Here is a 27,278-nt window from a genome sequence, read left to right as displayed (position 1 = left end):
CTGATAAAAATGGCTGCTGTATTTCTGCTAAAATGACAGTGTAAGGCTGAGAGCGAGGGGCGGGACCCTGGTGCAAAATGGCAACCTACAAGAAAGGATAAACGTGGCAGCCCCTGCCCTCCCTCTCTACTTAGGTAAGGCCTTGGGCCCATGTTCATTCAGGAAAGAGATGAAGAAGATGAGTGTCAATGTTGGGGTTCGGTGCAGGGAGAGGTCCTCATGGTCGGGGTGGTCTTGTGCAGTGAGGGTCAGGGGATGTGCAAGGCTGGAGACTCAGGAGTACAGGTGTAGTGTTCTCTCTAGGCCCTCACCAGCTTGCCCTCTTATCCCAAAGCCCTTCTAGGTGCATGGGGTGTGTTTCCTGTGGTCCTCAGGGCTAGCCTCATCCGAGGAGCCCAGCTCTGGTCATGTGTGGTCATGTGTGCATGTGTGACACACAGGAATGGTTGGCTGGCTCAAGCACCCTCATGGGAAACAAACTCTGGAGAGAAGGTAGGAGGAGAGCCGCTGGGTTCTGTTCAATTTTGCAGCTTGAGGACAGAGCCAATTGTCACTTCCCTGGGGACTGATGAATTCAGCTACCTGACCCTGGAGGACAACAGGATGGAGGCGCTGGGGTGGGATTTGAAGACCGCTACTGGAGATTTCTTACTTGATCAGACCTTTCCAGATGCCTCCCCGCCACACACACACAGCTTCAATGATGTCTAGGCAGCCAGGAGCCTGTCTCCAACCCTGCCGCAAGCCATACGACCAGACCTCACAATCCTACCCCTTCACACCTTGAGTTCATTATCGTGGCCCCACTTACAAAGATTCCTCAGAGTGCTAAGAAAATAGATCCATTTGGAAAGGTCTAAGCTTACTGCCCATTAGCCTGGCTAATGGGCAGATTGGCAGTACCCCTTCAACAGTTCTGTCTCCCCAAAAAGGGAACCAGACGGCTTTCTGGGAAACTGAACTGGCCCTGCTGGGTATGCTCTGCCATGGTTCTGGAGTCCCCCAGGCTCACTTGATGACTCAGAAGCTGAGTACAGGTCCTGAGGGCCCCCCCGGGCTGGAGTGACCTCATCCCCTGGGTCAGAAATCACTGAGGATGCTGATGTCAGCAAAGTCGGCCCGGTAGCGGTGGGCGTAGAGGCTGAGGAGGAAGGCCCACTTGAAGGAGATGAAACTCCAGACACAGGAGAGGTAGTAGCTGGTTGGGTCTTTGAGACCTGCGGGGAGAGGCACCAGATGGTAACTTGACAGATCTACCCAAACCACACAGCCGGCCACAAGGCCAGGACCCCCATTCCTTCCCACTCCACATCCCTATAGCCTCCGGGCCTCTGAACCAATGCAATTGAAAGATGGGTGTTTAGCACAGGTTTAGGGCACCCCTGCATGTGCAGTCACAAAGCTGAGGCATGAGGGGAGGTCAGAGTTCGCCTGCAGGTCTGTACCATCCACTCCCCTTTTGAGGCACACACACAGGCCACTTCCAAACTGCATCAGAGAGGGCACGGCCTCTGGCCACTTCTTACTACAGCCAGCAGGGGGTGCTGCCCTCCTGGAGCTAGGCAGAGAATAAAGGACCCCAGTAACTCTGGGGAGGGAGGTGTTCATGTGGGCCACGCTTGTCCCCAATACTTCCTACCAGTCTGGAATCCTCCTGTCCCTGAGGAGGTGTGGGCTCCCATCCTCCCCACTTGAACAGTCAGGAACCCCTGCAGGGGAGGTCATGAGATGCCTTCGGTCCCTAGAATAGCACTTACAGAAACTGGACAGGAGTCCCAGGGTATAGTCACAGATTGCTCCCTCCCCCGGAGCCCTCCCCCTTCCTCCATTCCCTGGACGGTCCTTACTCTGGTGCTGGGTGATGGCCAATGCCAGGAAGGTGCAGAAGGCAGAGACGGAGACGGCCGAGAAGAGAATACCCACGAGGAAGAAGCCCCGAAGCCCTTTGAGCCAGGTCCTCCAGTAGTCCTGCATGTACATCACATGAGTCACCAAGACCCACAGCGCCAGGACACCTGCCGAGACAGACTCAGTCAGCACCTGCCTGTCACGTTGTGGCCTCCTCTCCCTCGGCCTACAGGCCCAGGGGCCCCCGATACTAGGGCCCTTAAGTCCACTCGGCCAGAGCTACTCACACACTGACACTAAGAGGATTGATCCTTATGACAGTGATGTGATGTCTATGGGATGGGATGTCACCACTTGAACATGGAAGCATGGGGCTTCAGCTGCCTTCCAGAGAGCCAGGCATTAAAGAGATTTGTGGACAACAGAACCAGGCCAGTCTTTGTAATTTTTATCACCAACTTTTTCTTTCTTCTCCTCCCCCTTTCTCCCTTCTCCTCCTCTTCTACTTCTTTTGACAGAGACAAGGTCCTTTTCTGTCGCAGAATAACGTTGTAAGGGGTGTTACTTTCGTTTCTGTGGAGTTCGTTGAACTCTGTGAAGCTGGGTGCCTGTGCCCGTCTAAAGAAGAGCTGAATGGCCAATGGTGAGCCAGGAGAGAGAAACAGGCAGGGCTGGCAGGCAGAGCGGATGAATAGACGCAGAGATCTGGGTAAGAGGGGAGGAAAGAGATGGAGGAGGAGGAGGACTCCAGGAGCCAGCCACCCAGGCACACAGCCAGCCACGGAGGAAGAAACAAAGAAAGGTATACAGGAGTAGAAAAGGAAAAGCCCAGAGGCAAAAGATAGACAAGTTAATTTAAAGTTAAGAAAAGCTGGCAAGAAACTAAGCCAAGCTAAGGCCGGGCATTCATAAGTAATAATAAGCCTCCGCGTATGAATTTATTTGGGAGTTGGGTGGAGGGTCCCCAAAAAAGTAAAATACCAACCAACAACACTACTTTTTTTCTTTCTTTCTTTTTTTTCTTTCTTTTTTTTTTTGGTTTTTGGAGACAGGGTTTCCTTTGTATAGCCTTGGCTGTCCTGTAACTAACTCTGTAGACCATGTTGGCCTCAAACTCAAAGATCCACCTGCCTCTGTCTCCTGTAGTGCTGGGATTAAAGGCATGAGCCACCAAAAGGCTTAGACAAAGTCCTATATAGCCCAGGCTAGCCTTGAATTTGTGATCCTTCTGCCTCAGCCAGCCAAGTGCTAGGATTACAAGCATGTGCCACCACATCCAGCTTAAAAATACTGTGTTAGCTGGGCAGTGGGGCTCTCCTTTAATCAATCTTAGCACTTGGGAGGCAGAGGCAGGTGGCTCTGAGTTCGAGGCCAGCCTGGTCTACAGAGTGAGTTCCAGGACAGCCAAGGCTATGCAGAGAAACCAAGGCTACACAGAGGTCTGGAAAAATCTAAATAAATAAACAAAAGGTTAAATATGCATACGAGTAAAATGCTTAAAAGGGTCTCAGTTTTAGTTTCTAATATGGCACATGTCCAGAGATAGCCTCTGTCTAAACAGAATTTGTTTGGCATTTCATCTGAGAACTTTCCATATAAGCCTCCTGAAACGAGACTTCCTGATGCCTATCCAAAGCCACAGAGGTGGAGGAGCATGCCCCTCCCACCCTTCTCCTCTGCCTGGTCCACCAGGTCCTGGGGCCTACAGCTGAATCCTTGGGCAGCAGGGCTCTTCTCGACTCTACACTGGTCTTGCTGAAAAAGGAAGCCTTGTCATGAGGGCTCCCAAGGCCACCCAGCACCCATGGGGCCTACTTGCTTTGGGCTAGGCCTCACACCATCCCTCCAGTGTGAGGCAGAGGGCAGGCTAACATCCCAGGCCCTTCTGGGCCTGCCCTCTGCGCCTGGGATGCTGTCAGTCAATACAATAGAAGACAACACCCTCAGTGCCAGGCAGTGCCTGCTGGTGTGGATCACAGAATGAAACAAATAACCGATTCCGTTGGCAGGGACCCAGAGCAGGGTCGTGAAGCCAGGCGAGGGAAGAATGAGAGAAGAGAGGTAGCCAGCTGTAAGTATTTTCAGTGTAGCCATGGGTTGTAGGCAGGCCCCTCAGGCTGCCAGCACCCAGGAGTCGGGAGGCCTCTCAAATCATCAGCTGCATACAGTACAAAGTGCTGTGACCCCTCAGAAGGACAGACATCCATTTGGCTGGGAAGGAGGTCTCAGGGACAGAGGGAACCAAAAGGGACCCTTTGACAGCCACCATACATTTTATTTCTTAGGCTGGGGAATGAGTACAAGTATTTGTTAAACTGTTCCTCCTCTTGACATGCCTGAAATGTTTTTCACTTTTTAAAGTTGTAACACAAAAGGTTGGGGTGGCAAGCAGAAGAATCTAGTTATCATGAGGCTATGGTGACTGGCTTAATGATCACAATCAGGGCAAAAACAAAACAGGGATAATACAAACCAGGAAACTTAGGGCCGGGCACTGGTGTGCCGCCAAATGTAAAAAGGGTTCAGTCCTGAGGTCCCGCCAGTCTGGATAAACAGGGAATCCTGGACTCCTCCCTGGGTGGGCATGAGCCCACCGACTCACCCACCTCACGCTGCTCTCCCCACCTGCCAGTCTGTAACCCATCTTCCCCTCCCCCTTCTTTCAGTTCAGCCCGAGCTGGCCTTCAGTCTTCCTCCTTGGAATGGGTCCCCATTACCCCTGGGCTGTGGGTGGATGAAAACAAACATGCTCCCATCTTTGTCTTGGCAGGAAGCTGTGCAGGCCAGAGGTAGACAGAATACTAATCTTTGCTCTAAGCCTCCATGATCTGGATTTTATCCCAAAAAAAAAAACCTCCTGAAGTTTTCACCAGCAGGGAGTTGGTTGGAATCTCTTGTTAGGGACTCTGAGAATCAAACCCAGGGCACTGTGCACCGTCTTTGCTTTACCACAGTGAGCTCCACTCCTAAGACTTGCATGTGGTCTCTTTTGTTTCTCTCTCCCTCCCTCCCTCCCTCCGTCTTTCTTTCTTTCTTTCTTTCTTTCTTTCTTTCTTTCTTTCTTTCTTTCTTTCTTTCCTTTTTTTGGTTTTTCAAGACAGGGTTTCTCTGTGTAGCTTTGAAGCCTGTCCTGGATCTCACTCTGTAGCCCAGGCTGGCCTAGAACTCACAGAGATCCGCCTGCCTCTGCCTCCCAAGTGCTGGGATTAAAGGCATGCGCCGCCGCCGCCGCCACCACCACCACCACCGCCCAGCTGCATCTGGTTTCTTAAATGGCCCCAAGAGATGAAGCCTTTGTCACTGAGCAATTCGGGGACAGACCAGATCCTTCCAGTGACTTGTCCTCCTCCTCTTCTCACAGAAAGGGGGTGCAATAGCTGAGTTCTAAGACCCTTTCCCACTTGAAGACTCTGGAAGCCAGCTTAAAGTGGAAAAAGTTCAGAGCAATTCTTCCGTGACTCAGCAATTTCTGGGTTAGAAAATGCTGAACTAGGAAGTATAAAGATGTCATCTCAGACAACCAGCATGACTCAGGGGTTCCCCTAAACTCTCACCCCCACATATGCCCAGCAGTGCTGGGAACAAGAAGAGGAAGAAGAGGGTGGCTCCAGGTGCTCCAGGCTGTAGCCAAGAACTTCCCCTGAACCCAGTCCAGTTATTCTTGCTACGGAAACGCGCCCAGGCTGGAGGCCATTTCCCACCCTGGCCCTCCTTGGAGAGATGCTTCCTCCACAAGTGGTCACCGAGGAAGTGTCCCTCCCTGGTCCCTTCCTATACTCCAGGAAAGCAACTATACCCTGTCTTGCTCTGTTCCCTTTCCTAGGATACTCAAGGACTGCAGGATGCCTGGTCTATACAACTCAGGGCAATATGGACGAGTCCCCAGCCCCATTGGGTTACAGGAGCAAGCCCGACCTCATCCTGGCTCTACTCTACTGCGCCAAGGCTAGGCCTGACTAGCCTCCGGGTTCATAGGCCTGGTTAGGGAAAGCACCTCCAGATAGATGCTGGGCTTGCTAGGAGGCTTGGAGGTACCCAAGGGAGACTGTGGAGTAAATACAGACACTTGGTGTGTGGCTCTGAGGACACACTCCAGCCCTGTTGCCCAGCCCAGAGGACACAGAAGACCCAGGGTGGCAGAGTTCCTCTATCAAAGCTCAGTTGTGAAGAGTATGGAGCTGTTTGGATGTGGGGTGCAAACACATTACTATCCATGGTTATCTAAACACAGAGCAGGCATGTTAACGAGGGCTCCCCAGTGCAGAGCAGAGTGGGGTTCCAATGAGGCCTCTCTGCTGAACCCACCCTTTTTTTTTTTTAGGTCACTGCCTTTCTGCAAAATCACTTCCTCCCAGATTCCTGCCAGGATAAGAGGGTGTCCCCACCTCAAGCGTTCATACATAACCTGTTCCAGAAGCCAGCATGCCCAGCAGCCACAGCTGACCAACACATGCAAAACCCACTGGGATGGACTGCTGTGACTCAGCAATTTCTGAACTACGGAATGCTGAGTCAGTAGTGGAGTGCCTGCAAGTCAGAAGGCTCCTGACACTTCACCCCAAAAGAGGAAGAAGGGCGGCTGGCGGTGGACCCCTTGTTACAACCCATGCTGGATGGGGAAAGAGTGTGGCCTTGGCCTGACAACTCTTTGCCCACCAGCCACCACCACTGGGCAGTTATGGCTCTTCCATGGCCATGGTTGCCAGAGACCAGACTAGCTGGGAGATGAGCCCCTGCTCTGGCTAACTGCTGCCAAATGCCTGTCTCTCAAGGTAGCTCCACAGCTAGCCTGCCTCTGGCCAAGCAAGGCCATCAAGGAGAGAAAAGGCAGAGAATGGGTTGGAGGGAGGCCCCGGTGGCTGCCTGGAGTGGGGGCTGGAACTTTCCCTGCTCTTAAGAAGCAGCTAGACACAGCCGGGGAGAGTGGACAGTAGCACACAGCCCTGTAGACCTAGAGAAGTGGTATCTCCTCCCACACCTTCTAGAAGAGGAAGCTGAGGCCTAGCAGGCATTGCCATGCTTCACACAGCTCGGGAGAGATCACCTCTACTTCCACAGGGCAGACTCTTAGCCAGCTGATCCCAGGCATGCCCTCCTCCTCCCCACAGCCAAAGAGCTTATCTTGAGTCTCAGCATCCAGCCTTGGGCCCTGGCAGGGCCTTCTGACCCAGAGGCAACGGGGCCAATAGGAAGTGTGGAGGAGGGCGGTCAGTGCTGGCTGTCCCAGCAAGGTCAGAAGTCTACAGGTGGCAGGCCCGAGAACTCCCAGCCAGGGCATCACACTGAACCTTCTCGGTGATCCCAGGACCTTGCCTGGTATGGCTTTGGTTTAGGAGCCATGCACGCCCTCTGATAGGACAGAAACACCTGTGGCTCCTTCTCCACCTCAGGGAGGCAGTCAGGGCATTCCGTGGTAATGAGTGGTTTTTTTTTTTGTTTGTTTGTTTTGTTTTGTTTTTGTTTTTGTTTTTTTTGTTGTTGTTGTTTTGGTTTTGGTTCTTGTTTGTTTGGTTTTTTGTTTTGTTTTGTTTTGTTTTTTCAAGACAGGGTTTCTCTGTGTAGCCCTGGCTGTCCTGGAACTCACTCTGTAGACCAGGCTGGCCTCGAACTCACAGACCCACCTGCCTCTGCCTCCCAAGTGCTGGGATTAAAGGGGAGTACGGCTGTGCCCAGTGGGAATTAGTTATTTTCAGTTACTCCACTTACGGATCTTTGGGCCAAGGATGTTAGTCATGGAATAAGACCTTTGTATATTAAAGTGTTATCCTTCCCTATACTTCTCCCCACACAGCTATTGTTTCGTGCAGCTACTGTACAATTGGGCTAACGTTCTTAGTAGGAATTTTAATGCCTTTAGTATGCTAATCTGAATTTTACAACTCTCAAGAACCCAACCTCTCCTGAGTTCTAAGGATGGAACTCAGGTCGGCCAGGCTTCCAAAGCTGGGCCTTCTTGGAGCCCATCATGTGACTGTTGTAACCCTGGACAAATTATTTACCCTAAGCCTCTCTTTTTCTAACCGTAAAATGGGCACAACGATGCCTACTTCAGAGGGCTGATATAAGGATTAGATGAAATAAGGGGAGTAGATTGCTTAGCACAGCATAAAGCATTAAATTATGCTAATAAGTACAAATAATATATTTGGCCTTCACACCACTTCTTTGGCACAGAGATTAAACGGCGTGACCAAAAACTGCATGCACATCAAGTACAGAGTACAGCTGAACAGTGGGCCTTCACCGCTGGTGCCTCCTGTCCCCTCCTTAGGGGATTAGCAAATTCCCACTGAGGATCCACAGCAGATGGACGTGGATGCAAAGGAAATGTCCAGTAACACTAGATCCCACAGCATGGTCCTGGTCTCCGCTGAGGGCCTCTGGGGCCGGCTGATGGGCTTCCCCGAGAACCCCCACTTATAAGAGACGCGGGAATCCTGCAGAAGCTCTGTGTGTGTTTTGCGGGAGCGAAGGTGGCCAGGGAGACGTGGTAGGTGCGCGCAGAGGACGTGGTAGTGGCCCCTGGGCGGAGGACAGACCGACAGGGTGCCGGGACGCGACAACCCCAGCGCGGCAGAGCTGTGCAGACGACAGCGTCCGGCAGTCGGCACCCTAGGTCGCGCCACGTTCAGAAGACATCAGGTCCCAGAGGCCCGGGCAATGCCCAGGAACCCGGGCCTGCGCTGCCACTGGCCTCTTTGGGGTAAACAACGCTCCCGCCCCGGGGACAGCGCCGCCCCAGCCGCCGCGCGCAGCAGCTGACAGTCCCACCCCACCCCACCCCCGCCCGCCCCGCGCCCCCCGGGATACCTGCGAGACCCCCCATTGCCGCAGTCCCCGGCTGTCGGTAGACCACTGTCCAGACGAAGAAGATGGAGAAGCCGGCCACCGAGCTGATGCCGGAGTAGGCGGCGCGGAGGCCGAGCTGCAGCCGGGACGGGGCCATGGGGCAGCGCGCGCGCCCCGGGCAGCAGCGGAGGACCAGCGTCGGCGAGTCACAGGTGCAGGGCCCGAGCTGGAGCCCCAGCCCCAGCCCCAGCCCGAGCCCGAGCCTGAGCCGCCGGCGCCCGGCGCTCCGCCCCCAACCCGCCCCCCTCCCGGTGCCGCCGGCACAGCGCCCTCCCCGGCCGGAGGCCGCTCGCGACACAAGCTTGACCCGGCCACCGCGGCTTTGCAAAGGCCGGCGACCTCTGGTGGAAGAGCAGGATCCTGGGTTCATCCCCCGACCCCATCTACCTAAGCGGGTCCCTTGGCGGGCCTGGAAATAAGGCTTAACCGGAGCCAGCTGCAATGGTTACTTTTTTCTTTTCTTTTCTTTCTTTTTTTTTTTTTTAAGCTGAGGATTTGAACCCAGGGCCTTGAGCTTGCTAAGCAAGCGCTCTACCACTGAGCTAAATCCCCAACCCAATGGTTACTTTTTAAATTTTAAAATAGGTTTTGAAATTTTTTGAGATAGGGTCTCTCTACATAGCCTTGGCTGTCTTGGAATTCGCTATGTAGACCAGGCTGGTGAAGAACTCACAAAGATCCACCTGCCTCTGCCTCCTGAGTTCTGGGATTAAATTTTGAACGGGAAACTCATCCGCATATAAGATTTAAGATTAAAATTTCTAGTTACGACTATAGAAACTAGCCAGGTGCAGTGGCACGTGCCTTTAAACTGGCAGGAGCAGAGGCAGAGAGGCAGGCAGATCTCTTGTGAGTTCGAGGGTGGCCAGAGCTAGACCATGAGATCCAGTCACAAAACCAAAACAAACAACAAGGAAAAAACATTAACTGGGTGTGATGGCCCACACATATAATCCTGGCACTTGGGAAAAAAGTGGCCAAGGCAAGGGAGACTGTCTTGGGGGAGAAACAATACCAAATCTGGACAGCTGATTTGATTCCCTGGCTCCCCCTAAATTAATAAGTAAAATAAAAAAAATAAAAACCCTAAAATAATACAGTGTACAACTACGATATTAATTCTTTCCACGAACCAGGAGGTGGTGGTACATACCTTTAATCCCAGCACTCGGGAGGCAGAGGCGGGTGGATCTCTGGGCGTTCAAGGCCAGCCTGGTCTACAGAATAAGTTCTAGGACAGCCAGGACTACAGAAAAACCCTGTCTCAACAAAACAAAACAAAACAAAAAATTCTTTCTGCCCATATTCCTAACCCGTGAATCCTCTCCCCCAAGGGTCACACACGTCACTTTTCCCTTTCATCTTCACAACTTTCACTCCCAAATTCCTTGCAAGCTTGTCCCAGCCTATGTAGGGCCATCTGTGGCAGAATCCCACTAGCCCAGCGCTAACAGGGAAAGTCAAAGGAGAAGCTGCGCTCTGCACCCCAGGACCTGGCGTGGGCAACCACACCCCCACAGGCCCCTCAGTGTAAGTAACTAGAGTTTCTTGCAAACATTTCCCCTCACTACTGCAACAGTTACTAAAACGCAGTGGTCTAAAGCAACACAAATGTATTACAGACCAGAGGTCAAGGGTCCAAAGAGAAGCGTCACTGGACTAAAAGCAAGGAGACTCCAGGCAGCCTCTCCCGGGAGGTGGAAGGGAGCAGCTGTTTGCCTGCTATCCCAGCTTCTGGGCAGTGCAGACGCCTGGGACTCCCTGCCCCCCTCCCTCCCTCTTTCTCTTGTAAAGACAACAGTAATCTAAGCTAATCTCTCCATCTCAAGATCCTTAACTTCCTCACTTCAGCAAAACTCCTGCAAGGTACTCCCAGCTTGCAGGAGCTTGTAGGGACTCAGACGCGGATGTCTTCAGGGCTGCTGTTCGGCCTCATTCGCCCTTCTAGAATATCAAGTCCATGCCCAGCAGTGGTGCCAGTTTCGTGGGCACCAACACCTAGCAGAGTGTTCCAAACCCCCTTAATAAACATCTGTTGAACAGATCCCTCTGAATGACTTAGGTGAGCAGTAAAGAGCATTACACACAAGAAGAGTATCACATACAAGCAAGAGTATTGCACACAAGCAACCCAGATAGGAATTCTCAATGGCCAAGCAAGCGGTGTAAGCCACGTTTGCCTGACTTCAAAATAATCTGGGGAGACATCTTAAAAAAAATAACCAGACTAATCCCAGTGCCCTTCTTGCTTATTCAAATTTCAATGCTGAAGTGTTTTTTGTTTGTTTTGATTGGTTGGTTTAGGTGCCTTTTGAATTTTGAGGCAAGGTCTCACTGTATAGACAAGGCTGGATTTGACATTGCTTTGTCAGCCTAGGCTGGCTTCAAAGTCAAAACTTCCAGCCCGGCCTCCAGGGTACTAGAATTACAGTATGAGCCACCACACCTGGCTTGGAGTATTTTTTAAGCAAGGAATGTTTTTTTTGTTTTGTTTTGTTTTGTTTTGTTTTTTGTTTTGTTTTGTTTTCAAGATGGGGTTTCTCTGTAGCTTTGGAGCCTAGCTTTTGGACTAGCTCTGTAGACCAGGCTGACCTCCAACTCACAGAGATCCACCTGCCTCTGCCTCCTGAGTGCTGGGATTATAGGCATGTGCCACCACCACCCCGCAAGGAATGGTTTTGATGCACAAGTTCATTTCAACCTTCTTGTGGGTGGCAGGTGGAGATGAAAGTGCTTGTCACTCAGAGGAACACAGCCAGAGCGCTGCCATAGATGGCCACAGGGCTAGCTGGGATGGACAGTACCCTGGGAATTAGGAGCAGTATGCATGAAGACAGCCCTGCGGGAAGCATGCACAGTGGAATGTTCTGAAAGCAGGTTTTTGTTTTGTTTTGTTTGTAGCTGGACTGTTGGATTTGAGGGGGAGTGACGGATTTTGAGCTTGGAGACTGAATATGCAGGGCCTTCCAACATTGCCTCCCTTCCCACGTCCTGGAGTAACTGTGTTCTAGAAATGTGGCCTGGTGGTACTGCAAAGAGGGACTGCCTGAGAAAGCCTGGAGGCAGAAAGATCAGTGGGATATGTCCTTCCCAAGTCAGTACAACGGTTCCTGGGTCTATGAAATGAGGACAGACAGCCGCCATACCCACTTCAAAGAGTTCTGAGGAGCAGCCAGCGCTTGGCCAACTTCCTGGCACACCAGGGGTTCTCAGGAAAAGCCAGAAAGCATAATTAGTAGCAGCCAAAAGCGGCCCTGGCAAGAGCTGGTTCGGGCAGAGAAGAAGGGAAAGAAGGAACCGATTCTAGAAATGGTTAAGTCACTTTATCCTTGAAGAGCAGGTGTTAATTCATTTGCACGGTGGGCAGGAACGAGGAGGGCGAAAGTCCTGTGAGTGTCAGAAGGTGGTGAGTAGCTTGTGTGGAGTGGAGTTGTGCAAGAATATAATAAGATGATTATGTAACAGTGGCCTGGGCCCAGGCTACACAAAGGGGGCAAAGCTGGGCTGAAGTATATAGGTATATAGCGAAGTGTGGGGCAAGTCAGGGGCTATTAAAAGACTGGAGACACTAGACTCAGGGTCTAGGTCCTCCTCATGACTCAAAGCTACCCAAAATAACTCTCTGCCACACAGAAAATAAGTCTCTATGTGCTGTGCAGTGGGGGCCCCTAGTGACATGTTGCCTTTGAGCGTGTGTGATATACGGCTGGTTTGACCGCTGAGCTTACACTTATGTCTATTTTAAGTAAAATAGTTGCATGTGGCTACGGGGTCACAGCACGAGACAACGTAGCTTGAAATGCTCAGGACTCCTGTTGCTCCATGCTTCTAGAGGGAAGAACGACGACCCCTCCTGGGTCTGTCAACCACACTCAAGTTCAGGAGCTCAACACGGTAATGTACAAACAAGTCACTAATGCTGTGGCAGGGACTGTCTGTGGTCACTATTAAAAAGGGGTCACAAGACATGAGCTATGCCTTGAGGGGATGAGTTAGACTGTCACGTCTAGATTACAAAAAGCTTCTTGAAGAAGAGGCACACCGGCACAGTTGTTTCTAGTGGTGTGCTGGCTGGTTTTATGTCAACATGACACAAGCTAGAGCCATCTGCAAGGATGGGACTCAATTGAGATCCACCTGTAGGGCAATTTCTCAATTAATAATTAAGGGTGGAGGACCCAGGCCATGGTGGGTGGTTCCATCCCAGGGCTGGTGGTCCTGGGATCTATAAGAAAGCAAGCTGAGCAAGCCATGATGAGCTAGCCAGTGAGTGGCACCCCTCCCTGGCCTCTGCATGAGCTCCTGCCTCCAGGTTTTTGTACAGTCTTTAGTTCCTGTCCTGACTTTGTTCAGTGATGAACAGTGATGTATAATTGTAAGCCAAATAAACCCTTTCCTCCCTGACATTTTGGTCATGGTGTTTTATCCTAGCGAAAGTAACCCTAACTAAGACAAGCAGTGAAGTGTAGGATAATTGAAATCTACTCTGGAGAGGAAGGAAGGAAGGCCTGCAGAACCTCAAAGCATATGGGTAACACACACACACACACACACACACACACACACACACACACACACGCACACACACAAGCAGGCACACACGCGTGCGCACACACAGTCTTCCCACATCAGCTTCTTTCTGTGTCAGAGAGCAGAAGCCCATCCCAACCAGGACAGATACCCTGGTCCCCTATAAGACAGTCACTCTCCTTGTCTACCGCAGAGACCACCAATACCTGAATACCTCTTCAGGGCACATCATCTACTCTTTAATCCCAGAACTGATAAAGAAATGATGAAAGACTCTGGGTGGTGGTGACACACACCTTTAATCCCAGCACTCGGGAGGAAGAGGCAGGCGGATCTCTGTGAGTTCGAGGCCAGCCTGGGCTACAGAGTGAGATCCAGGAAAAGGCGTAAAGCTACACAGAGAAACCCTGTCTCGGAAAAAAAAAAAAAAAGAAAAGAAAAGAAAAGAAAGAAAAGAAAAAGAGGTAGATTATTAAATCTACTTTAATCCAAAAAACAACTTTTAATCTTGCACATTTTATATCTGTATGGATTTTAGTTTATTGACACAAATTTAAAGTTAATTTTGTTATACTGTATGGATATTTCCACTCTTGTTTAAGGTATTATGTTATGCAGTTCATTTTAAAATGTAATATATAGTTTAAAAATACAAATTAAGGATTGGGGATTTAGCTCAGTGGTAGAGCGCTTGCCTAGCAAATGCAAGACCCTGGGTTTGGTCCTCAGCTCCAAAAATAGAAAAGCAAAAAACAAAAAAACAAATTAATAGTCATCTATAACAGTCAAACTTTTAGTCATATTAATCAGGTTTTCTAGATACACAGAAGTATATTTCAGATAGATAGGTAATCTCCAAGCACTTCAAAGACCCACAGAATACGGCATTTAAAATGTTTTAAGAACTTAGACAATGAGACACGTCTACTCCTGGCAACACCAGTTACTTCAGAGAGGACGATGGGCATCAGAGAAACTCATTATGTTACTATGTGGAAAAGGCTAGCCAATTGAGCAAGAAACTGCTCTTACCTGGACTACTTGACTGTATGTTGTATAAACTGGATATGCAGGACCCATAAGAAAATGACCACTGAACTTTGTCAAAACAAGGCAGGATAGTCCTTCATGTTCCTGCTTCACAGAAGAAATTGCCAGATTTTCTGCTGGACACAGAGAAAAGTGACTGATGAATTTTGCCAAAATAGAGAGAACAGTCCTTCAAATTTCCTGCTTCACTGAAAAGTCTGCCAGAGACTCTAGGCCTGTAGGCTGAAGATAGATGCCCCAACATATAGAGAAGCTTTGGGTGACTGTCCAGGCAGCCAGATGTCTCTGTCATTTCTAGAATTTTGGAAGTTGTTTACAATGTACTTCTGTTTACTTAGGTAGTATTATATCATTCTGGGGTCTTTGATGGAGTTGAAAAGTAGATAGTTATAATTATAGTTATGATAAAAGGTAAATTAGATATTAAACTTTAGACTCACAAATATAGGATAGATGATAGAATTTTTTTTTAAAGATTTATTTATTTATTATGTATACAGCATGTCTGCAGGCTAGAAGAGGGCACCAGATCTCATTACAGATGGTTGTGAGCCACCATGTGGTTGCTGGGAATTGAACTCAGGTCCTCTAGAAGAGTAGTCAGTGCTCTTAACCTCTGAGCCATCTCTCCAGCCCCTAGAATATTTTTTTAATTTTGTCAAATACAAATAGACTAGGTATTATAACTGCAATTCTTGCTTGATAATTGATTTGTTATGTGTAATTTTACTATGTTAAAGTTAAAACCTTCCTTTTTGATTGGACAGAAAAGGGGAAGTGCTGTGGGATGGTCTTTCTGTACGCTGTGAATATGTGTTGCTACTATTAGTTAATAAAGAAGCTGCTTTGGCCTATGGTAAGGCAGGATAAGAGCCAGGTGGGAAATCCAAGAGGGATACAAGGAGAAGAGGTAGAGTCAGGGCAGATGCCATCCAGCCACCCAAGGAGCAAGATGCTAGCAGACCAATAATGCCATGGCTACGTGGCAATATATAGTGTAATAGAAATGGGTTAATTTAAGATGCAATAGCTAGCTAGCAATAAGCCTGAGCCATAGACCAAACAGTTTGTAATTAATATTAAGCCTCTGACTGGTTGTTAGCGAACAGGCAGGCAGGAGAGAACTCAGGAGGCAGAGGCAGGAAGTCTCTATGAGTTCTAGGTCAGCCTACAGAACAGGTTCCAAGACAACCAGGGATACATAAAGACACTGTCTTTAAAACATATATATTTTAAAAGTAATCATTGCAGCTGGCCCAGGTAAAGGTTTATTTCCAAGCCCACGAAGGCCCTTCTACCCTGACCTGCTAGGTGCATCTGAGTTGGATCAATGAAGGCCACGGATTCTTGAGCAATGGACTGCAGGCAGAAACAGCACATGCCATTTCTAGGCAAGACTCATAAACATCTCTTATATGTCCTGAATTCCCTCCTTCTATTGTGATGACCCCAGAGGCTGTATGAAAGTGTTAAGTGTTGAAAGACTGACTCAGCAGGTCAGGAGTGAACGGATGGGCTGATGCAGCCCTTCTGTCTCCCTAGGTCTTCACTGGATCCTACAATGACTGTGGTACATCTTTATTGGGGCACAGTTGAGATTTTGGGGGGGGGGTAAATTGGTTTTTTATCATCATACCACTTCCGCCATCTAAAGAACACTTGTCTTGACCACCTCCCCCCCAACCCCGGGTTTCTAAAGTCACTTTTGAACTTTCCCACCAATGTCAGTAACTCCCTTTTGCAGACATCCTGCCTCCTAAGAAATTCCTTCCTTTCCTGCCCCCCAAGGCACATACCAGACATTTTTCCTCCTCTGTAGTACTAGGGCTACACCCATTGAGCTGTCTTCCAGACAACTGAGCTAATGGTCTTCTGAGGGCCTCCTCCTTTAATTTCTCATGGAGGAACCTCTGATGTTCTCTGGGGACACATCCTTGTTTACCGAGGCTCCACACCTTAGTCTAGGTGTTACACACGAGCCTCCTCTATCCCTCACTCTCTCATGCGACACCTTAGCAAACCTAGCTAAATCTACCCTGTCCTCTGTCCACATCCCAGTGCCAACATCATGACCACCTACCATAGCCTCTTAGCTGGCCCCAATTTGCTCATTTCTCTTTAAATCCTGTTTCTACCCAGTACCACAATATAGTACTCCTGCCCTCAATCATTGTCTAGCTTCCCATAGCTCATAAATAAACTGATTCTCATAAATAAACACCTTGTCAGTTCCTATCAGCCTCGTTGGATCATTGAGGTCTCTTTAAAGCCTCATGTGTGTTCCTAGCCCTGAGCCTTGGCAGCGCGTATCCAGAAAGCTCTTTGAAGGCTTCTAATATTGGTCATCATTCTGAAGAACCAGCCTGCCTCCATTTTAGGCTTAAAAGACATCTTATAGGAAGGGAAAACTATGTTCATTCCTGTTTATGATTAACTCTGTTTCTCAAGGATTGGGCTGTGCCCCACCTATAACCTTAACTACAGATGGTTCTACATTGTCTGTTCCAAGAAATGGCAATGATGTCTTTGTTTCCAAAAGTTGTATATAACCATCTTGCAACCCTACCTTTGTTTCAAAGAGTTATTTGTCCACCTATGACTAGCTTCTTATGATGACTAGTTGTTATGACTACCTTGTTATGCCCATCTTGCGACCATGTCTTTGTTTCAGGAAGTCATTATGACTAACTTGGTATGCTTATGTTCTGCTCCTGAAACCCCGCCTATTTTGCCCACCAAACCCCCCATTTGTAAACTCCCTACCCCTGAGCTATAAAAGCCTTGTCTTCCTCACATCCAATGCTGACCTCTCCAACCCTGCCTTAGGGGGAGGCAGCCTTTGTACATGAATTAAAAAAACTTGCTTTAATTAACTGCTTGCTTTAATTAATTGGCCATCATGAGTTGGTGTCTTTTGTTCTCATGTTTGGGATTAACACATTCAAGTCTCAACTCAAATGTTCCTTTGTCAGAAAGGCTATTTCAGAGCCCCTTTCTAAAACAGGACACCCCCATAACACTTGCCATTGTATTAAGGGTTCCAGGGATTGAACTCTGGTCACCAGGTATGGCAGAAACATCTTTAATCTCTAAGCCATCTCGAGGGCTGACTTTTCCTCCTTTACAAATAAAAGCCCATCCCAAGAAGTTCTCAACCTGTGGGTCATGACCCCTTTTGAGGAGGTTGAATGACTTTTTCACAGGGGTCACTTAAGACTAACAAAACAGGGGCTGGAGAGATGGCTCAGAGGTCAAGCACTGACTGCTCTTCCAGAGGTCCTGAGTTCAATTCCCAGCAACCACATGGTGGCTAATAACCATCTGTAATGAGATCTGGTGCCCTCTTCTGGCCTTGCAGGAAGACACGCAGACAGAACACTGTGTACATAATAAATAAATCATTAAAAAAAGCCAACAAAACACAAGTATTTACATTTTGATCCATAACAGTAGCAAAATTACAGTTATGTAGTAACAAAAGTAATTTTATGGCTGGGGGTCACCACAACATGAGCAATTGTGTTAAAAGGGTTGTAGCATTCGGAATGTTGAGAACCCTGGGCTAGAACAAGTCATAATGATTAGTCCTGTTTCCCAGGGGCCTAGGTAGGGGGAACTCAGCAATAATTAAGGGAAAGAAAGGCTAGCTGTCCATACAGAATTATTCCATCCTGGCTCTAGGGGGCAACCTTCCCCAGCCTTGAACTTTCATATTCAGCTACACAGGTCCACTAAAACCTTGCAGACCTAAATTTAGCTTGTGAGTTTTCTTGGATTCTTCTGCCCAGATCTTACCTCATCACCCTGTCCTCCCTTATCCCCAAGGAGTTCAGAACTGGAGGCCTTGGTGATGGCAGCCCAGTGTTGTGCCTGACTCAGGAGGGGAACCTAGCTCTCTCTCTCTCCACTTCTGTTTGTTTGTTTGTTTGTTTGTGACAAGGTTTCTCTGTGTAGTCTTGGCTGTCCTGGAACTCTCTCTGTAGACCAGATTGGCCTCGAACTCAGAGAGATCCACCTGCCTCTGCCTTCCGAGTTCTGGGATTAAAGACATGCACCACCATTCCTGTCTATCTCTCTCCACTTCTGCATCACCGTCTTCGTCCTGAGGTCAGGCCTGTGGACCAGAGAACTTCAGAAAGAACTTCCTTAAAAAGGGAGCTGCGGGTAGCTGTTCGAAGGGAGGGTCCCAGTCTCTGAGCACCCCAGCTTTTGAGGCTCCAGGAAGGACCCAGATTCAGGGGGATATCTTGGCCTTAGAATGCTGGGGTGACAATCTGCTCCTAGAAGAGGATCTTAGAGCTGGGATGGAACTACTTGAAGTCTCTCTTCACAATGAGCTCTCACTTCTCTGCTTGCCTAGAGCTCTGTTCTCAACCTCAACCCTAGAGCGGTGGTTCTCAGCCTTCCCAAAGCTGCAACCCTTTAACACAGTTCCTCATGCTGTGGTGACCCCAACCATGACATTTTCATGGCTACTTCAGAACTGTCATGTTGCTACTGTTGTGAATTGTAATGCAAATATCTGTGTTTTCTGGTGGTCTTTAGGTGACTCCTGTGAAAGGGTCATTTGACAACCCTCCCCCAAAAGAGTGGCCACCTACAGGTTGGGAACCACCAGCCTAGAGGTGCTTTCAGAGGCCAGGATGATGAGTGAAAAGATGCCAGTCAGAAGCCACAGTCATTTTGACAAAAGCTTAAAGGGCATCAGAAGGCAGGGGATGGGGTGTTACTACACCGTAGCTGCCTAGGGAGAGGATCGTGAGGCCCCAGCCATAGGACCGTCTGAATCTCTCCTTTCCTTTCCTTGGGTGTTGGAATGTTGAACGTTGAATGTTGAATGTTGAATGGGAAGCAGAGGGCAGGTAAATCCTGTGTTTACCTCAACATGGACTGCAGCCTGGGGCCTATGGCGCTGATTCACTTGGGTGAGTCCTAGGAGGCTGAAGGGAGCAGAGGAAGAGTCAGGCTGCAGCTGTGAGGTAGAAGGGCAGTCACCAAAGCCTGGCACATGGAATGATGAAGACTCACACCCACTGAGACTGGAATTTGGGATGGGTTCATTACAAGAGCAGGCAGATCCCTGGTCATGAGGGCAGGGGTGAGTCAAGGACTAGACATTGGTTGATCTCTTGCTTCTTCCAGAGTAGGGACCCGAGAATGGCACCTGAAGGTCTAAGTGGCCTGACAACCCCTTCTGGAGGGGAAGGATGCGCCAGCAATTTGGGGGGCGGGGAGGCAATGGGAGTACAGCTATGCCATGAGCTGGGCAGAAAGGAACAAAGATAGACCCATGGGGGAGCCACAGGGAGGTGGAAAGGACCAGTGGAAGGAAGGAGGAACCTCACTGACACCTCTCAGATCAGAGCACCACACACACACACACACCACACACACACACACACACACACACACACACATACACACCACACACACATACACACCACACACACACACACACATACACACACATACACACACACATACACACACCACACACACACACACCACACACACACACCACACCACACACACACACCACACCACACACACACACCACACACACACACCACACACACACACCACACCACACACACACACCACACACACATACACTCACACACACACACACCACACACACACATACACACACATACACTCACACACACATACACACACACATACACACCACACACACACATACACATACACATACACACACACATACGCACACCACACACACCACACATACACACACACCACACACACACCACACACACACACCACACACACACACACCACACACACACCACACACACACCTACACACACACCTACACACACCACGCACACACATACCACACACACACATACATACCACATACACACCATACCACACACACACACCCCACACACACAACACCACACACACACACTACACCACACCCCCCCCCCCACACACACACACACTGCTTTGAGCATGAGTGATACAAAGCCTCAATTTAGAACCACTGTAGCAGGTAAGAGGTTTTCAGGGATCCCATAAGCCATTTCCTGCTCAGTGACCACTGATTTCTCCCCCAGAGGACCCTGGGAATAGTGTGTAGCACACTGAGTTCCAGGAATGGGGCAGGGAATATGGAGCTCCAGGGGAAGACTGTCTTAAATAGGCTGCAACGAAACACCATGAGCAAAAAAAGCAAGTTGCGGGGGGGGGGGGGGGGGGAAGGGTTTATTCAGCTGACACTTCCAAATCGCTGTTCATCAGTGAAGAGGTCAGAACAGGAACTCAGACAGGGCAGGAACCTGAAGGCAGGAGCTGATGCAGGGGCTATAGAGGGATGCTGCTTACTGGCTTGCTTCCATGGCTTGCTCAAACTGCTTTCTTATAGAACCCAGGACCAGCAGCCCAGGGATGGCACCACCCACCATGGGCTGGGCCCTCCCCCATTGATCACCAAATGAGAAAATCCCTGGATCTGATGGCAACATTTCTTCAGCTGAGGCTCCTTCCTCTCTGATGACTCTAGCTTGTGTCAAGTTGACCCAGGAAACCAGCCCTACAAAGCCTGATGCAGGTAGACACCTGCAGGGAAAGCAAGTGGGTAGTGGCTGCATTCTGTAACGGCTCCCAGGCCCATTAGGGCAAGTCTGTGAAAGCCTGAAGAGTCTGGGCAGTCAAGGAGATCAGGCTGGCATTCCAGCCACTCCTGCAATATGTCTGCATGGAGCATATGGCTGGCCTGCCCCTCCCCCTGAAGGTAAAGAACCCTGAGGAAGAGGAGGAGGAAGAGGGTGAGGCTGGGGAGCAGAGAACACTCTCTGTAGTCCTAAGGTGGGAAGTCTGAGCAGCTGAGGCTGCTGTCCATCCAGGGCATGGTTATCTGTGCTGGTCTATCCCAGGCAGGGTTATCTGCGGTGGTCTATCCGTTGGAATTACAGACTTCCCTTTGGCTCTCTGCTTCCTTCTCTGGCTTCCATCTTTGCACCTCCCCTGGTCTCTGATCAGGGCCTTTCTGAAGGGAGGAAATGGGCAGTGGATCTGGTGCCAGGAAGTCTTGGACTGTGCAACTTCCTCTCTGGCCCCAGCATTTCCTGAGTGGGATTTGGGGGCAGGATTGGGGCAGGTCTGGTGCTGGAAAGAGATTCTATTCCTGTCCTGAATGCCAAGTTGTCTTCATTGCCCTGTTCCTCCCTCCCTGACCCTAGCCAATACTCTGGGGGCAACTGAAGTAACCCAGCAGGCCGGCCTGTGACACAGGACTGGATATTCCATGAGGCCTACCTCTCAGGACTTCTCTCCTGGGTCCTGCGGCCACCACTCTGCCAGCGGCCAAAAGCAGACAGTAGGGAGGGCTGGACAGAGTCCAAAGGCTCAGCATAGGTGAGGATGGGAACAGGTGAGCCACAGGTTAAGAAAGTCTGGGAACACTGGAAGAGGGACTCTGGGAGGAGGGGGTGGTCTGCAGGCGGCCAGGCGGTCAGCTGTGGGGAGAAGGGGAGCCCTGTTGGCTGAGGAAGGCAGAAGGGTCTGGAACGGGGGAAGTGGCCACCACCGGAGTGGCCATTTCTGAGCACTGACCATTCAAGGTCAAACAGGATGTCTCCAGAGCACTTGGCACTCACATGCCTGCGCGTGTGTGTGTGTGTGTGTGTGTGTGTGTGTGTGTGTGTGTGTCCTTTCTCCTCCGTTTCCCCTCCTCCTTGAGAAGCAAAAGGCAAGACTAGGAAGAGGTGGCTCTCCTCTGCATATTCATGTAACACAAGTTTTCTGAGTAACTGGCCTGCTCTCTGCTGCAGGCACCTCTAGACTTAAGCCTTGTGTCTTCCGTGAGCCTGTCTTCTCCCACTGGCTCTCCATCCTTTGGTCTTCACCTCAGGTCTTTTCAGTGACGGTTTCCTTGCCCCTCTCTCACCCACCAGGACCTTGATCACCAGCTGGAAGCATGTCCAGTCCCCAGACCTGCCTGTAAACCCTGTTTGCCCATTTCCCCAACTTAGGGAAGGCAGCGACCAGCTTTCTTCTGCTCACATCACTGCCCAAAGTGGCCCACGGGTGACCGGCTCTGACCTGTTAGTCCTAGGAAGGTTTGGCTTCGCGCCCATGGACATTCCAGCTCCCTGCTCTGCCCCCACCTCAGGAATGGGCAGGAGAAGAGATGAGTAACTGAACTGGAACCACTCCTGAGAGAAGGAGCCTAGGAAAAGATTTAGAGGACCTTACAGAGCCAGGAGGCAGAGTCCAGATAAGGGGGGTCTGGGTGCTTGCCTTCATCTTTCCCCATGATTGCTTAGCGATAGCCAAGGTACAAGTCCAGAGACCCTGGGAGGGGGCTGGCATCGGACATGAACTCCTCTACTGTTTAGTTAGGGTTGGTCTCCAAGCTGCCTCTTTTCTGCAGTCTTATTGAAGGGCAGCAGTGAACAACTTCTTCCACCCTCAAATGATGTGGCTAAAGCTTGTGAGTGGCGTCAGCAGTATGGGACACGAGAGGAGGAGGGAATAAGGAAGCATGAAGGAAGGGAACACCTTAAAAACAAACGGACAGAGCCAGCCCTTCTCACTGCTCCACATCTGCAGCTCCTCAGCAGGCAGCACCTGGTTTCTAGGGTTCCCCTTGACTTCATCTCCGTCTGTAATCATGAAGCATCTCTTTATGCCAGATACTATGCTGATAAAGGACAGTAATCAGATTAGTGTGGGAGGGAGATGAGAAGATAACCCCACTGGACTTTATGTTCCCAAAGCCTTGGTTGGTTGGTATTCTCTCCCCCCCGCCACCCTCAGGCAGGGTCTCTGGTAGTCCAGGCTGGCCTTGAACTTGCTAGGTAGCTGATGACAACTTTGGACTCTTTATTCTCTTGCCTCCTCCACTTCCCCAGTGCTGGGATTACAGGCATGTACCACAACTCATGTATTCGGTACTGGTGATGGATTCCAGAGCTTTGTGCAGTGCATGCTGGGCAAGCGCTCTATCAACTTGGCTAGCCCACCAGCCTGTTCCCAGTGTTTGGGGGTGGCATCTGCTACCCAGTCTTACAGCACCATTCCTGGCAACTGCGGTAAATGTCAAATGGATTGGAGATTTTTTATGAATGACCCTGAGGGACCACCCTGAAGGATGAGGGAGGCGAGGCAGGGGTAGCCATCAGGGGTGGGAGAGGCGGTTGAAGAAATACTAGACAGGAACATGCCTGTCATTATACCCCCAAGGATGGCCCTACCGTTTGCCATCAGGGTAACCTTGGGCACATTTCTTCACCTCTCTGTGCTCCAGTTCCCTAACTTGCAATTAAACGCTGTAAGGAAAAGAAAATGGCATTGAGAGCCACCACTAAGATGAGTGGGCTGCCCACTGTAACTGCTGAGACCACCACTGGGCAGGAGCAGCTGCCCTGGGGAAAGGGGAGGCGTGCTACCGGGGAACCAACCACCCAGGTGCCTGATTGGCTAGAGGAGAAGGGAGCTACCTTACAGGTTTCTTGCTTAGGCGTGGCAGGACTCCAGAACTGAGAGGCCCAAGCTGGGGGAGGAGCCCCCTGGGGCAGGAAGGGAGCGTTGCACACGTGGAGTTTTGAGGCTCCAGCACCAATCCAGGAAGCTGTGGGCTCAGTGTGTGCAAAGTCAGCCAAGAGGCCTAGCTGGACAAGGAGACACAGTCTAGAGTCAGAGCCTGGTTCTCAGAGCTTCCCTCAGCAATCCCACCGCCATGCCCGGTCCCCAGGAGAGCTACCATTCACCCCAAGAGACAGAGAGGGTCCTGGGGACCTGTGTTCAGGCAGAAGCTCGCTGAAGGGACAGCCTGTTATCAAGTAGATTTGATGTGCTTCTCACTCACATCATCTGTCTGTTCCTCTCTGAGCACCAGAGCCATAAGGCCCAGGGCATTCTCAGCTCTGTCAGACTGCACAGATTCAGTGACCCCTTGGGTAGAATCACTCAGTGCTCCATTGCTCTCCAGTTAGAAGACCTTGAATACATTATTTAACATCTTGGAGCCTCAGTTTCCTCATCTGAAAAATGGGACAATGATAATGCCATTTTACAGGACAATTAGGTGGATGTATATGAAGTATTAAGAACAGGGCCTAGTGCATGCTAACACTAATTATTATTTATCTGTCCAAGACACCTACCGGGCATGTAATGACGGTTGGGGAGGGTGGGTGCCGCAACAGGACATGGCATGATCATGTCCAAGATGAGCCATCTGGCCTGGATGTCTTCTTCAGACATCCTTCCCCGTTCCCTGACCCTCCCAGCCTCAGCCTCAATTGAACATCTAATGACAGTATTTGCACTGGCTAGGTCCCCTCCATCACTCCAGAGAAGACCCACTGCTCTGGCAGGCGGCAGGAAACCTGACTCCCGCTAAAAAGGGACATCTAATCCTTTTGGTGGCTCAGGCCACCAGTGACTAGGTAAGCACAAAAACCAGCATTGTGGCTTCCTAGAATGGAGAGGATGAGGGCGGGATGGGGCCAGTGTTTGGGACAGTCATTGTTGCCCAGTTGAATGTCTTTCTTCAGCTGCTTCCTGTGTATTAACTACTTCTCTTGCTGCCATGACAAACAAAAGCATCATAAGAAAAAGGGTTTGAGTCACAGTTTGAAGGCCCAGGCCATCAAGGACAAAGCATGGTGACAGGAGCATTCGCTGGTCACAGCGCACTGGCAGTCAGGAAGGGTGAATGTCTCAGCTCACTTTGGCCTTTTCGCTCACTGAGGGACCCTGCTCTGTGGGGACGGTGCTGCCCTCGTTCAAAGTGGGTCTTATCTCTAAAAACACCTTCAAAGGTGCCCCGAGGTTTGTCCCTCGGGTGCTTCTGAATCCTGTCAGATGGATAATAAATATTAGTGTCATACCCTGCCCGGCCCTGGCTGCCACACACATTGTCCCTTCTCACATCTTAGTACCTGCTCATGGCATTGCAGTCTAGAGAATGGCAACATGGTGAGAGAGCATACGCAGGACATGCTGGCGGTGAAGCAGAGCCAGACAACCTGGACAGGGCTGTCACTGGAGAGGAAGCAGAGCCAGGCACATGGTTAGATCAACAGGTAAGCAAGTGTCTTTCCTCCTCTCTCAGCGTCTATTCCCTCCTGCCCTAAGCGGGGCAACAGGAATAGGAAAGGGAATTTCCTACTCCACATCCAGTTTCAGGGAACTCTTTTGCAAGACCTTCTAGGCATCCTGAATGGCACCACCGAACCCCCAAACCCCAACACTTTCCCCGAAATGCTACTCATTTCCTATCTTTTAAAGCCAAGTAGCCAAGCCGTTCTCTAAGTTCTAGAAACTTGAGTTGTGGGCTGGACTCCTTCCCAGGTTCCCTTCTTTGCTCAGAGGAGCAGGGAAATTTTCACAAGTGTGTCTTAAAGGGTTGGCACCACAGATGACCTGAAAATGTTTGTCCAAGGTACAGATTTTCTGCTTCATGCCAGTAAGATGGACTCAGGATTTGAGGAGTTAAAAAGTACCTGCTAATATACCCAGGGAGAGAAAAACTATTGAGACACACACACACACACACACACACACACACGCACACGCTCTAAAATTCAGGTTTTTAATGACGATTAAAATTCTTACATCAAGAAATCAGTTCTGGGTGGAAATACTGGATTTAGCCCCCACCCCTCCCCCAGATTTAATGGCAGTGGGGAAGGAGAAGAGAAGGGGCGAGGGGCAGAGTCCTAGAACGCTGGGGGGCGGGACCTGCGCCTTCTTCTAACCCCTCATTAATGTCCTGAACAATTACCAGGCGCCAGGGAAATCGCTGTCCCAGGTCACACTCTCTGTCCACTCGGAAGCAGGCGCGAATGAGACGAAGTGCCCGCCATCTGTGTGTCGGTGGAAGTGAGCCCCAGGGGGCGTGGGGCCTCTGCCTTTACCTAGCCCGGCTTAGGGGAGCACTTGGGGGGCGAGAGGCGTGGCCCTCTAAAGTCCAGCCTGCCACAAATCCAAAGCCTGGCCGATGCGTGCTTCTACGCGACCCTCTCTCCATCTGGAATGCGGTCCCTCCCCTCCAGCCTCAACTTCCCATCCCGCAAGATCGGGAGGGCAAAGGTGGGAAGCCAGGCAGCGGGATTCCCCACAGGAAGGCTGCCTAGTTCCAACCCCGAGCTGCCGGAGACCCTGAACCCAAACGGGAGGCCGGACGCCCCTGGCCAGGAAGCAGCCCCAGCCCGGATATCCCTCTCGGGTGGGGCGGCCATGACTCACTCCCTCCCCCTTCCCTAGTTTCCTTGTTTGCATTTCTCCTACTCGCCACGTGGCGGCGGGTGCAGCCTTCAGGGCCCCTAACCCCGCACCCGGGCTGCGTAGGACAGGGGCATCCACCCGAAGGCACCCGGTTTCGGGTCCGGAGCCCTGAACCCACTGACATAGTCTCGGGTAGGGACTCCATCAGCTGTGGGTCCTGCCCCTTCCCCGATGTCCACCCCTACCGTAAAGCCTGTGCCTGTTCCCCGCCCCCTCGGCTGGTCCCGGGGAGGGGAAGGGGCGGGCAGCGCAGGGGGTGTGACAGCTCCCGCCCGGATCAGTGCCAGCTGCAGCTTCGCTTGAACGCCCTGTGCCAGCTGGCTCTTACATCTGGGACGGAGGCGGAGGCTCAACGCTCTTAGTCTTTGGGGAGGGGTGGGGGTTCCCCCCCAGCAACCCCTTCCCCCCCCAGCCTTCTACTCACCCAGGACGAGCCCCTCTGCCTAGCCCGGCAGCTTGCTACTCCGGACTACCTGTCCTGCTGGGAACTGGCCCTTCGCTGCAGCCCGGGTGGCACCGACAGCCCTCCAGGATTCCCGGGCAGAGCTGTGCTGGAGCGCGCCAGGGATCCTCCACAACCTCTCGCTAGAGCGTGCACCGCTGTGTGAGCTGGAGAAGAAACATGAAGGTGGGTAAGGTGGGGCCGGGGTTAGGGCCAAGGAAAGCTCCTGGAAAGGGCGGGAGAGGAAGCCGACACGTGGGGGAGTTTGGGTGGGAGAGGGTGGCGGGGAGGAGAGTTT

General features: G+C 50.8%; 2 protein-coding genes and 2 long non-coding RNA genes across 6 annotated transcripts in view; 2 read left to right on the top strand and 2 right to left on the bottom strand.

Annotated features, from left to right (window-relative positions):
• On the bottom strand, nt 1-8,907 carry Slc48a1 (solute carrier family 48 member 1). The gene is made up of 3 exons (XM_036208567.1): nt 8,659-8,907; nt 1,848-2,015; nt 1-1,217 (listed from the first exon to the last, which is right to left on the bottom strand). Exons 1-3 carry the CDS (start codon nt 8,792-8,794, stop codon nt 1,081-1,083), a joined length of 441 nt encoding a protein of 146 aa, XP_036064460.1. The 5' UTR covers nt 8,795-8,907; the 3' UTR covers nt 1-1,080.
• A 3,074-nt stretch (nt 8,908-11,981) lies between these two features.
• On the top strand, nt 11,982-25,327 carry LOC118596802. The gene is made up of 3 exons (XR_004946753.1): nt 11,982-12,086; nt 24,583-24,695; nt 25,188-25,327. It is a non-coding gene; the product is annotated as an uncharacterized LOC118596802 (long non-coding RNA).
• Nucleotides 23,064-27,278, bottom strand: part of LOC118596801 — a 5,065-nt gene continuing 850 nt past the window's right edge. Inside the window, exons 2-6 of one of the 3 annotated variants that reach the window (XR_004946752.1) lie at nt 26,036-27,147; nt 25,191-25,757; nt 24,113-24,287; nt 23,745-23,915; nt 23,064-23,573 (exon numbers count right to left, since the gene is read on the bottom strand). This is a non-coding gene — a long non-coding RNA (uncharacterized LOC118596801). Of the gene's footprint in view, nt 23,574-23,744; nt 23,916-24,112; nt 24,288-25,190; nt 27,148-27,278 lie in introns of all 3 variants that reach the window. The other 2 variants (XR_004946750.1, XR_004946751.1) reach the window with 2 other exon arrangements.
• Rapgef3 (Rap guanine nucleotide exchange factor 3) overlaps nt 26,527-27,278 on the top strand; it is a 22,543-nt gene continuing 21,791 nt past the window's right edge. The window contains exon 1 of the mRNA XM_036207698.1: nt 26,527-27,166. Coding sequence (XP_036063591.1) covers nt 27,161-27,166 — 6 coding nt within the window. The 5' untranslated portion in view covers nt 26,527-27,160. The remainder of the gene's footprint in view (nt 27,167-27,278) is intronic.

This window comes from Onychomys torridus, chromosome 16 (assembly GCF_903995425.1).
Source record: "Onychomys torridus chromosome 16, mOncTor1.1, whole genome shotgun sequence".
Classification (NCBI taxonomy): domain Eukaryota; kingdom Metazoa; phylum Chordata; class Mammalia; order Rodentia; family Cricetidae; genus Onychomys; species Onychomys torridus.
This window is presented reverse-complemented; position numbering and strand designations above follow the sequence as displayed.

Coding starts and splice junctions, on each gene's coding strand:
- Slc48a1 (XM_036208567.1), bottom strand. CDS start 8,794: ATGGCCCCGTCCCGGCTGCAGCTCGGCCTCCGCGCCGCCTACTCCGGC. Junction 2,016..8,658: donor GGCAATGGGGGGTCTCGCAG/GTATCCCGGGGG, acceptor CTGTCTCGGCAG/GTGTCCTGGCGCTGTGGGTC. Junction 1,218..1,847: donor GGCCATCACCCAGCACCAGA/GTAAGGACCGTC, acceptor CTCTCCCCGCAG/GTCTCAAAGACCCAACCAGC.